This window comes from Oreochromis niloticus, linkage group LG15, assembly GCF_001858045.2.
Source record: "Oreochromis niloticus isolate F11D_XX linkage group LG15, O_niloticus_UMD_NMBU, whole genome shotgun sequence".
NCBI classification, from domain to species: Eukaryota; Metazoa; Chordata; class Actinopteri; order Cichliformes; family Cichlidae; genus Oreochromis; species Oreochromis niloticus.
Window position 1 is genome coordinate 9,444,658 of NC_031980.2, and position 12,905 is coordinate 9,457,562.

General features: G+C 40.6%; 1 protein-coding gene across 1 annotated transcript; it reads left to right on the forward strand.

Annotated features, from left to right (window-relative positions):
* The first annotated feature begins 231 nt into the window (after positions 1-231).
* On the forward strand, positions 232-12,881 carry LOC100712210 (acetyl-coenzyme A synthetase 2-like, mitochondrial). The gene is made up of 15 exons (XM_003449925.5): positions 232-334; positions 766-1,157; positions 1,366-1,462; positions 1,532-1,731; positions 2,592-2,767; positions 3,370-3,522; positions 3,812-3,959; positions 4,628-4,765; positions 5,577-5,669; positions 9,734-9,846; positions 10,262-10,388; positions 10,512-10,639; positions 11,331-11,394; positions 11,484-11,605; positions 11,692-12,881. The coding sequence occupies exons 2-15, from the start codon at positions 845-847 to the stop codon at positions 11,863-11,865; spliced, it is 2,046 nt and encodes a 681-aa protein (XP_003449973.1). The 5' UTR covers positions 232-334; positions 766-844; the 3' UTR covers positions 11,866-12,881.
* The last annotated feature ends 24 nt before the right edge of the window (positions 12,882-12,905 follow it).

Consider the following 12,905-nt stretch of genomic DNA (forward strand, 5'->3'; position numbering starts at 1 on the left):
TATCGAATTATTGGTCCGATACTTGCGCAATAGGATTAATACTTTGTTTCCACCCTTCAAGTTTAGTATGCAACCCAATGAATTCTATTAAATTAATATTTGGGGGGGGGGAATAAACAAATATACTTCAAACTGGTATTTATTTGGTGTTGGATCGATACCAACTGGTGGTCTTTACTCCCCCTAAATACCACTCTTTAGAGCAAAACAAAGCAGCTCCACTTGGTGGCCACATACGAAAACACACTGTTAAGTGAAGTTTAGTACAAGCTGTACGGGGCTGCAGATGGCATCGTAGGTGGCAGTCTGTAAAGTGAAGACATCCAAGCCAAAGGTAAACCGTACTGCGGATGTTCGTTCATATCCGGAAACAGAAGCTCGGCGAAGTTGTTTAAACCGTTTAAATGTGAAATAATAAAGATTTGTAGATGTAAACAAAAATACGTGGTTATGATGGTCCAGCATGCAACGTAAACAGAGAGTCTTATTGTTGAAAGTGAAAGTGGTGGATTTGAGAAACAGTTTGTACCCAGAAGTGAGCAATGTTTGGAAAGACTTGTGCTTTAATGGGGTTGATTTCAACATCACACTGAAAAACAACTTGCAACTCTGTGGGGATTTTTTTATTTTCTTCATATGTTCACAAGTGTCGGCCCACTAGTTTGTAACCGCCCTTTAACGCATCACTCCTCAAGCCCTTCCTCTTTGAACTCTTCGGAGTTTCCAAGTTTTCACCTCTCGAAATTTAATCTGTGTAATTTCCAGGATATCTCAACGGCCTCATACATGACGGAAATGGTTTGGGAACATCGTTCAGCAAGCCCCGAGCACTTTCACTGACAACATGTGGCTGCCGTGCGGTTGCACTTCCAAGTACGTCGCTTCTTCTTTCGCTCGTCGGATTCTTGCGTCTCATCTCCATGTTTCGGGCCGAAGTCGGTGCAACGTCGCGGCGTTCATGCCGGAGGCTGCGGGCTTTGAGGGGGTGTCGGGCCGCGCGGCGCTGCGGGAGTTGTCCGTCTCCAACAGTGAGAGCTTCTGGGCCGCTGTGGCGCGCCACAGGCTCAGCTGGAGCATTCCTTTCCACACCGTGCAGGACTGTGACCTGAGCCGAGGCAAGATCAAGTGGTTCGAAGGAGGAAAGCTGAATGTGTCCGGTGAGATCGCGTCCACTTTTAAGTAGAATACAATAAGCATGTGTGCCATCGCACAAAGTTTTCTGTGCTCCCTTTATGTTGAGACGCAAAGCCAGGTGCTACTGTGTGTCATATATCTGCACATACAGTATCCTAATGGCACAGTGCTGATTAGTACACAAGGAGACCTCTGTCATCTCTCTGTGTGTTTCCTTCCGGACTCTTGCAGTGAACTGCTTGGACCGCCATGTGCACACCTGTCCTGAGAGGGTGGCTCTGATCTGGGAGAGAGATGAAAGGGGGTCAGAGATGAAGTACACCTACAGGTAAGTAGTTTTGAGTTGGTGCTGCACTGATGGTTCTGGTTCCTGAAGTTCATGAGCATGTGTTTGCAGAGAGCTGCTGGAGATGACCTGTCGAGTGGGCAACCTGTTAAGGCGGCATGGTGTGAAGAGGGGGGACTGCGTTACCATCTACATGCCTACCTGCCCGCTGGCCGTGGCGTCCATGTTGGCCTGTGCCCGCATTGGTGCGGCCCACAACGTGGTGTTTGCGGGCTTCAGCGCAGATGCCCTGGCAGAGCGAATCAGGGATGGTGAGATGTTATTATTGAGCTCCTAAAGCTGCCTTAGAGCTGCACCTGTCAACATTTTAATATCAGCAGTGGAGCAAATGACATCATGTGCTGTGCCAGTGGGCACTACTCATCGACCCGCTCTGTAGTTCCTCTCAGCACGGTCCCCAGTGTTCTATACTTAATCATTTTTGTGATTTAGTTTTGGTTCTTCATCCATGATTTTGCAACTGTCTCATTAAACGGCTCTGAAAACTAGGAATCAATATATAACTTATGTCTTTAGGGGGCGTGGCAGGAAGTTTCAATTTATAACATTACATCAAATAAGTTACAAAGTTAAAGACACTGAGTGAGGTGATTAATACTGATCATACTGCATACCGAGTGCAGTGGTTAGCTGTGAGACTTTGGGTCCTAGCATCCATACTCTTACCCATACTGCCCACTTAAACACTGTAGTCCATGGACTCCCCACATAACAGCCGCCTACCAACTGAGCATTCAAAATGCGGCTCACCACTCTACAAAAACTCCCTTTGTCTCGAGGAGCATGGCAAACAGTCCATGGCATTGAAATGGCTCCCCTAGTTCCAAGAAATCTGACTAAGGAATCGTTCGAAGAAACCCAGTTCTTAAATCAAGAGGCCCCACAGTGAAGGGAAACAGGTTGCAAAGTGCAATCATAGTTTAAGGCAGCCTTAAGGAACTTATTAATTAACTACCAACATCTCAGTGTAAAACAACCCAGAACTCCTGCAAAGGGGCCATGCCTATACCCCAAACATCAGAGCTTTTTGGATCCTCCAAAACATCAGACAGGCAGTTTTAAACTGTTTGTTTCTTTGTGTTATTTATTCATATTTTTCAACTTCTTGCAGCTCAGTCCAGCACTGTCATCACGGTGAACCAGGGGGTCAGGGGTGGTAAGGTCATAGAGCTGAAGAAGACCGTGGACACAGCGGTAGAGAGCTGTCCGACAGTAAAGCAGGTTTTTGTTGCTATGAGAACAGACAATCCAGTCACCATGACGGCCAGGGACATTGCCATGGAGGAGGTGAGGGAGCAGAAAGCCAATCAAATCCTTAAAATCCAAATATAAGCTGTTGAGGGCGAATTTGGTATTTTTGAACAAAAAAAACGAAAGAAGAAAAATCACAGTTACTCATGTGAGTTTCTTTTAAATCTGATCAGTAACTAAAACAATCAATACTAGCATGCGCATTTTGCATCTTATATCACATGTGTTTCCTCTTCATTTTTTGCAATTAGATCACAAGTGCATCTGATATGTTTTGTTTGCAGTGAGCAAACAAAACATTAGAAATTAGAAACTGAGAAATCTCACGTTCATGTGTTCTGACGAACAAGGACCTAAAGTGAAATCTGTCACCTGTTATGACTCTGGCTGAACAGCTGGAATATGTGTGTCTATGTTAGCTCTTGAAACCCGTTTTCTTAGCTAGCCTCTGCTAAACTAATCAGGAGATTGACTAGTGACTGTCAGATATAACAACTGTGCACAGGCTCTTCTGACCTCCTGACACAGTGACGGATACAAAATCTAAACACGGGTTGTTTTCTTGTGGTGTCTTCTTGTGATCTGGCCTTAAAAATATAAATGGTGTAGTAACTGTGTTTATTCACTGCATCATACAGGAGATGCTAAAGGAGGATGTTGTGTGTGAACCAGCTGTCATGAACAGCGAGGACGTCCTGTTCCTCCTTTACACATCTGGCAGCACAGGGAAGCCCAAAGGTCTTGTCCACACGCAGGCTGGATACCTTCTGTATGCTGCGCTCACACACAGGGTAAACAATCACTGTTTTCCTTATCGGCAGTGTTTAGCTCCCATTTCCCAACAAAGGCCATAAATGGAAAAAATGTGATGTCTAATTCCGTGTGACTATGTGTAAGAGGAAATCTCAGCCTGGTTTGCAGCACATTAAATGAGGAGGTTCTCTTAAATGTTTTTTGCATGATGGGACAGTTCAAGATCTTTGTTGTGTTCAGAAGGGTCAAATATTAGTATAATATTGAGCCACGTGATAGTGAATATTCAAAGTATTTTTATGTTTTTGTCTCATCTGTCATCACCAGTATGTCTTCAGCTACCACGATGGTGATGTATTTGGCTGTGTGGCGGATATTGGCTGGATAACGGGACACAGTTACGTGGTCTATGGACCGCTGGCCAACGGGGCAACCACTGTGCTGTTTGAGAGCACTCCTATTTACCCAGACCCAGGTATGAACATGATTACAATAAAATGGAAATTATGATTTGAGGTGTCCAAATACACTATCACAAAATAAAAAGTAAAATGTTTCTTTGATGGAAAGACATTATTGTAAATTTTTGTGTTTAATGATAGTTTAAAACCTTACGAAATTAACTTATGTGAAGAAACAAGTGCTCCTATTTCATGCTATGTATTGTTTTAAAGAGAGATCAACTGAAGTTGAACTAGTGCTGGGGTGTACTTTTGTGTAATTCCAGATCGCACCACAAGATGGTGCAGCAAATTGCCATGTGAGGGATTTATGATTATGATGCATAACATTTTGATTAAAGTTTGCAGAGGGTAATTACAAAAAGTACCTTTAAAAAATGTGCCTATCCCAAAATGTAGTTTCATTTTCTGTGGACAGTGTTGATACATGCTTTTTCTGCTCTGTATTCTTGTTTTTGGCCAAGAGCCCTGCTGTTGTGTATAACTGTTTACAGTTAGGCCATATTTTACATGCTAAAATTGGCATCGTCTGTTTAAACAGTCCAGGCTTCATCTGTGTCTGCACGTCTACCACATTTTTGTCAAAGGGAAAAAAACAGTTTAAGGGTTTGGTTTTTAGGCTACTGCTTTATCCTAAACCCCAAAGTTTAAAAAATAAATCAACATTTTGTCGTGTTCACAGGAAGATACTGGGACATGGTTGAGAGACTCAAGATCAACCAGTTTTATGGGGCCCCCACAGCAATCCGTCTGCTGCTCAAGTATGGAGATCAGTGGGTGAACAAGTACGACCGCTCCACCCTCAAAACCCTCGGGTCTGGTATGTGAAACATGATGCTTAGAAAGAATAAGTATTTTTTTCACCTGTTTCTCATTTGTGTAGCAATAGACATGAAGCCATGAGGAAGTTATAGACAGAGAGTTGCGGTGTAAAAAGTTTTAAGCCATCTCTAATTTCTTTGTGTTAAAAGAGACTTTCCAGCATTTTTTTTTCTTGAGGAATAGTTCTTCAAGATTTCTGAAGGTCTGTAAGTTTTTCTTTTCTTTGGACACTGGCTGCTTTTTCACTTATTTTCTGTCCGGACCTTGTACCTGACAATTTTTCGGGGAATTTTTCTTTTTTGGTTCTTTGTTTCCTAAGCCATTTAACACTGCCCTATGACTCATTTAACCATAAAATGGCACAAAACTCATTGGATGAACCAGTGTTGCGTCTAAACATAACAGACAACTTACAATTTAAGATTGGCTTTTTCTATTTGTTACTAGAAGCCTGTCACAAAAAAATCTTTTGTCCCAATTTCTTTGTTCAAATCTAAAATGCCAACTATAACACACTTTGACAGGCATAAAATATTGTTTTTGCACCAACAAGATGATTCATAAAGAGCTATTAGCCAATAACTTGCCATATCTTAGCACGGTGTGCAGTGTGTCCTCCTTAAGTAAGTCAAGACGAGGGGAAAAATGGAGAAAAGGCTCAAGTTTGCCGAATGACTCAAGAGCTGGACTGAACCGGTCTGCTCCCAAAGAAAGTCTGGCTCCTTGGAAGCAAATTGTAAAGAAATGAGAGGTGGCTGAATACTTTTGTACAGTACCGTATTATTTAAGCTATTCTTGTCTGTCTGCAGTGGGCGAGCCGATCAACACGGAAGCATGGGAGTGGTACCACAGAGTGGTCGGGGACGGACGCTGTCCTGTGGTGGACACCTGGTGGCAGACTGGTAACTGAACACACTGAAGTGATGGGTTTATTCACCACATTTTACAATACTACACAACATTTTACAGTATCACAAACTCAGCTGGCTACATCAGAAATTTAAATATTAGATTATTGAAAAGAGTAAAGTTACAAAGTTCTGTTTAGAACAGTATTTTTTTTAATGCAGCTGTCTGTGTGAAACAACCAAAAAGACTCAGGCTGATTAAAATAACAGTGAGTCAGGTGGACTCTGGTGTCCTAAGTTATTTGCAGTTAATAACTGGTAATTATTAACTATCAGTGGATTTAAGTTATTGTTTCTTGCATAGCGATGTGATTACAGCACGTTTGAGAGAAACGGCGAGAATCCCAGCCTGTAAAGAGCCATTGATCATACTTCTCAAATGATTTATAGAACAATGAGATACAGATGTGTACAGTTTGAGGTTTGGATCAATTTTTATTTCATCTAAAATAATTTGTACACCATTCACTTTCCTTTATGTGTTTGTAGTGTTATATTGCTGCTGTCAGGTTCATCAGTGCTGGAAAAACTCAGTCATCACCTAAACAAGCATGGTCTATAAATGTTATATAGGGTGTGAGTCTATAGTCTGTCCTACTCTCCTTATATCGCCCTGTATTCTCTAACTGTTCTGTAATAATTCCTTTTTTGTGCTCACGTTGAATTTTCATGCTTCATGGTGAGTCTTAGAACATTCCTCATTCCTAATCCTTCCACAATGGGAACTTACTGTAAGGTCATGAACTCTTCGTCAAACACAGCCACGTCTGCAGACACTAAAACGGTCCATCTTAAAGGGGAGAGAAGCTGCCTGAGTCCCTGTAGCAATAACAGTGTTACGTAATGTGTGTGTGTGTGTGTGTGTGAGACAGAGAGAGGGAGAGAGACATTTTCTCTTTTCTTAGGAGTTAAAAATCAAACCACGTTTTCTTCTCAAAGTTAAAGATTATTTCAGAAGCGGTTCACAAAACCAAAGGAATGAGATTTTTTTTTTTTAAAGAAAAAAAGAAAAAAAAGAAGGAAATTCAATGACTTTAACACTCAAGTCATCCACCACCAAAGTGCGGATAAGGACATTTAGATCTGAAGAGGATGCACTTCTCCCGTGTACTAGTCTGTGGTGCCAGACCAAAATCATGTGACTCCAGCACTGAGTTTCCAAACATAAAAACAGGTTGGAACAGGTTAGGATAAACTTGACGAGTCTCGGTTTCACCAATTTATTCTGCTCACGTCAACAAACACACTAACTTGTCTGCCTTAATTGGAATACTGAGATAAACCTTTCCCGCACAGAGCACTCATCAGCCCGCCTACGCTCGGTTCTGTAATTCTGGCATATGTCAAAACAAAATTGCTGCTTTTGTACTGGCCAGTTTGTGTACACACAGTTAAGACACACTTGCAGTGCTGTGGAAAAAGTATTTGCCCCTTTCCTGATTTTTTTTTTTTTTTTTTTTTTTTTTTTTTTTTAACCTATTTACCACAATTAAATGCTTCAAATAATTAAACACACAAATATGCAAAAAACAGACAAACAAACAAACAGGAAGCTAGGATGTAGCCAGAACCAGTTTATCAGGCAGGCACTGCTGCGTCATCCTATTTATTATATTTTATTTTAACCTACTAAAGCAGCGGTCCCCAACCTTTTTCGCGCTACGGACCGGTTTATGCCCGACAATATTTTCACGGACCGGCCTTTAAGGTGTTGTGGATAAATACAACAAAATAAAACTAGTACCGGTACCGAAAAAAAGAAGATTTATTCATAACACACGTGAAAAGACCCAGGAAAACCGAGTTAACGATAAAAACAATAACAAAATAACACTGAAAACCGATAAAAACCCTGAAAAACATACATTTCACACCTGAGCCTCAACTCTCGCGGCCTGGTACCAAACGACTCACGGACCGGTACCGGTCCGAGGCCCGGGGGTTGGGGACCGCTGTACTAAAGCTCCAAACCAAAATGTGCTCATAGGTTTTCTTTTCTACTCTACCACACAATTGCTTTTTTTTTTAATCTTTATTTTCTTTTACGTACGGTTATCAGACAGTAGCACAAACTTCCTTTTTATTGGTCAGTTGTGGCAGTTAGCTTGTTTCGACAGCAGGATGCACATGTTGTGACTGCAGAAGTTATGACTAACTCCACTGGAAAGAAGAACTTGCAAAATAAACATGTCCTTCAGCATTCGATGACTGAAAGACTCCAAAATGCTGCACAAGTGTAGCATTGGATGGGACATAATAACATCATGTTAGAAATCAGTGGATTTTGCTAATAATGTCAGTTATCTCTTCATTAGATTGCGTAATGACCTAATGGTGCAGAGCAGGGTTAATTACCATACAAATGGCAAAAGTCCATAATTAATTGACGATAATTAAACATTACAGCATCATGAGCTTGAGAATTACAGACACAGATATGACCTAAATACCCTACTTCTGTAAAAAGGATTATGTTGTTATGTTATTTTCATGGTCCAGTGTTTTCAATTAGGGCTAAGTGGCATTATTCATAAATGCCATTTGGTTGATCTGGAAGCAAGTAGCCTGTTTAGAGAGGAAAATGGATTTTGATCCGTTGCTGGCGTACAGCCTCCATGTAGGATGATCCAGGACTGGAGAGGTGAGAGGACAGAGGATGATGGGAGGTTGAAAAGTAGCTTCAATCAGCGCAAATGAAGGGGAAAAATAGCTTAGTGTGTTTGAACTTTCAGACACATGATGCCATCTCATCACTGGAAAAATAGATAACCCAGTGTCCAAAGTCAGCAAAATTCCAACTTGAAGCCGGGCTTGCTGTCTCCGGTTTTTATACTTAACTGTCTGTGTGCTCGACCTGGACTGTTTGTGTTAATCACATTGTTTCTTGGGACTGTGAAGCAACAACTCCCACAGTTACAGCTGATGTAAACAGGATGCCAGTGGCTAATGCTATTGTCGAATCATCTGTTGTGTCCTATTTTGTAGAAAGTCCCCTCTGTTGCTACCAACACCACCAGCAGGATTACCAGAGGTCCCTGATGTCCACGCAGACCTAATAGCATTTAATTTACTTAGTATGGCTGTAATTCCACAATCTACATCTGTAGCAATGAGAAGGGCTTACAGTAGATTCACAAACTGCGATTTATTGAACTGTGACATGTATGGGAATACAGTATATTATGCAAAAACAGAGTTCATACAAGTGATATGACCGCCTTTATTCTTCAGTTCTTCAGATCACAGCCTGAACTCTCTTAGGCAAACTTTCTTCTTGGATGACATTCAAAGCTTTTCTTTAGATGCCGGCTGCCTTTTTTCTGCTGTCTGTTAAGATGATCCCACACGCCTTCAGTAATGTTGAGGTTTCCCTTCCTCAAGAAGGACCTCTTGACATTCAACCTTCCACTTTGACCATTTTTTTAAATCCAGGTGTTATGTCAGGTCTTCCTTTTGAATTTCCTCAATTTTTTAAAGAACATAATTCACATCATGGCAAGAAATATCAGGTTTTCAGCTAATAACTCTTTGGGAGTTTAAAAATGCTGTTTTGTGTGTGTCAAACTGTGTTAACTTTGGCATGCTGCTACTAAAAAGTGCCTAAAATTGGTTCTTTGTCTGTTGTGTGTAGACACAACACTGGTTCATCCCTTGAGTTGGGTACCTTTTATGCTTGAAGGATTCATAGATCAGTGTTAAGTGGCTTAATAAACAAAACAAAATCCTCTGAGCAACATTAAATTGGCAAAAACTGTTATAAATACAATGTATACTGAACACATCGCTGGGCCAAGTGCGGATCCTTGGGGAGCAGCTCTACCAAGTTTAAAATAAAAATGATAATAATACTAATAATAATTGCCATAGCTAACAGTGGGATGTAATTTATTCCTTTGTACTATGAAATTTGCCAAATGTGTCTGTCTGGAAAGCTTATTAAAGATTTTTATATACACTAACCAGTTGGCTTGGGACTGAGTGTGAGGGGCAGGGCAGAGTAATATGAAGGAAAAATGTTGAAATATATTTACACTTTACTCGCTTTGCTCTGTTCTCAGAGACGGGTGGCATCTGCATCGCACCAAGGCCATCAGACCCAGACGCAGAGATTGTCCCAGGAATGGCTATGCGACCCTTTTTTGGCATTAAGCCGGTGCTTATAGACACTGAGGTGAGTGTGTGTGTGTGCTGTTCCTGCAAATGTTGGATGGCTGGGAACGACCTGAGAGATGGGGTCAGATTAGGATTATAAAATAGCTACCAGCTGTGTCACTTTTGATACTCATCCCACTCCCACGATCAGGCCAAGTGTGTGCATGCCAAACTCCCTATTAAAAATCTGTCGCTCTGTTTTGTGCTGATTGAGGTTGCTTTTGCATTTGCAAAGCACAGATTGTGCTGACAGTTGGAGTGATGTCCCTGAGCCAGTCTTTTTTTTTTTTCTGCTTCTCATAACCAAAACATACCAAAAAAAAAAATCATCCAGTGAGCTAAATGAGGTTTAATGTAGCGTTTCCGTTTGTCCTAGGAATGTTTTAGAAGTTTTGCAACTGGTTAACATTTAGCGTTGTTTTGGATTTCTTCAGGGCGAATTGCTGACTTCCAACAACACATCCGGAGCCCTGTGTATGGCTCAACCTTGGCCTGGTATGGCCAGAACCATTCATAACAACCACCAGAGATTTATTGAAACATACTTCCAGCCTTATCCCGGTACAGTATCACGAGTTCAGGAACAGACCGCCTCTGTTTTCGTAATCTCTTCTTAATGTCTGTTTTCACATAAGGAGAAATGTACAGTCTCTAAATCCTTCTGTACTGGTGCACATAATATAGGTTACTTCTTTACTGGTGACGGTGCCTATCGGTCTGAGGAGGGGTACTACCAGATCACCGGCCGCCTTGATGATGTCATTAACGTGAGCGGTCACAGGATAGGTACAGCAGAGATAGAGGATGTAGTGGTAAGGCCAATAACTGATTAACTTGAATGTCTTGCATTTCAAAAGCTCAAATATACCTGATTAAACAAGGTTCACAGCTCTGAGCTTAAAAAACAAAAACCACATCATCTTTAAAGTTGAGTCCTTATTAAGCCCACAATGCATCTTTCTCTGGGAGTCCTAGAGCAAACTTCAATTTCTCTGTTAAACTGACCTGACTTTTATGTTGAGGAGCATCACTGGTGATGGGAGCATGGTCCGGCTACAGCTCACAGCCTAAATAGTAATGTGCTGTAGAGCTCAATTATCAGCTCATCACTTCGCTGATATTGTAGATCAATATTAACCATTTGCCCACCTATAAATATTGGCATTTATAACGGTCAGAAAAAGAAAACCAAAGAAGACGCCCTTCAAACATGTTGTTGACATTGCACACTGCGTCCACCAGAGGGCAATCTTTAACCTCCTGCCTCAAAATACAATAAACAGCTGATTCGAGTAGAGGTGGGCAGAGCCAAAATGAGTAAATAAATGACTACATATTACAAATGTTATAAATCTGTTCAAGTTTACTGTATCTGAAAGAAAAAACATATTGGCTGATCTATCAGAGGCAATATATGGTTGTTAATTTTTTTTTTTGGTTCTTCTAGAAAGGCATTAAAGTATGAAGATCCTGAATTTATCCTGTTTGTGACTTCTGTAACAGAATCAGTGTCCTGCAGTGGCTGAATCTGCTGTCATAGGGTATACACACAGCATCAAGGGACAAGGTAAGAAACTCAGCACAGTTCCTTTCAGTGTAAATCAGTCAGCAATGTGTTTTGTAGGACAGATAAATGTGTGATTTTTGCATCGTCAGGTGTCTACGCCTTTGTGGTGCTTAAAAAAGGCATAGATGTAAAAGAGGCAGACTTGTCGAGGCAGCTAAACGGCATGGTATCTGAAAAGATCGCCAAGTACGCTTCTCCGGATTTCATCCAGGTAATTTTGTAATGCTGATTTGAAAATGCTGGCAGTCATGACTGACTTTATTTAATAACTTCTCATTGTGTTGGTCTTTGTCACAGTTTGCCCAGCGTCTGCCAAAAACCCGCTCGGGTAAGATAATGCGGCGGGTGCTGCGTAAAGTTGTGGAGAGCGACTTGGAGGGTTTGGGCGACCTCAGCACTCTGGATGATCCCGCAGCAGTTCAGGAGATCATTCAAGGTCACGAGAAACTCTTGAGTAAAAATCGACCATAAGGTGTTTTCTGAAGGAGAGAGGAGTGTAAATGGAAAGCTTGCGTGTTACACTCCATTTTCATGAACCAGACCTGTGCCTTTTGTATGAAAAATTATTTTTAATAGCCAGATAATTCTGATAGGCTCTTTTAAAATCTGTCTACAATCTCCAGATAAACCAGACCTACAAAACCTTAAAGTTCCCACCTAATCTCCCAGAATTTTTTACAGAATAATGTTATTTAATGAAATATTACTTTTTTGACTATTTTACAAGTTATATCCCCTTTAAGAAAGGAAAACATGGAATTTTCAGGGTTGGAAAAACAAATGTCAATGTCAAAATTGACAACGAGTCAATTTTATACACAAACACAAAAATTCAAACTCTAAAGCAAAAATCTTGTTTTTGTTCAGCACAATTTTTCTAATCTTGAGCTTCAATGTCACAGGAGGTGGTATAGAGTCAGTGAAAAAAATTGCACCAAATTATTGTCTGACACGGTAACAGGAAAAAAGTATTGGTTGGTGATAATTCGCTACAGAGAACCTCAAAATGTGCACTTTAGGTAAACTTTAAAGGGTCATATCACCATATGGGATTAGGGTCTGGCTGAAAGAATTTACTACATATGAGAGGTCTCTTTTTACATTTTGATAGGAGGATGATTGGTCTATCAGTGATTCTTTGGGTCAAAACTAAGTTTCTATTATGTTTCAAATTTCATGTATCAGGAAGGAGATGCCATGTGATGGCTCAAAAACGCTAGAAGAAATAATGTGAATTAAAAAGCACAAAATGTTGATGTACTTCAAGCTGGGCTCATAGTATGAAGGTATAATTTTGCTTGCCCTTATCAAATGTACCAATTTTAATGTGAGCAGACAGATACCGACGTATTTCTTAGTAGGAATTAAAAAGAATATTGTGTGAAAGTTTGTTTTTTTATTACACAGTAATAACCGTTCTCCCATTGGAAATGTTGTACACTAAGCTACTGTAAAGTCACATAAATGCATTAAATATTTACAGAGTTGTTTTTGTTTTTATCTTAAAATGT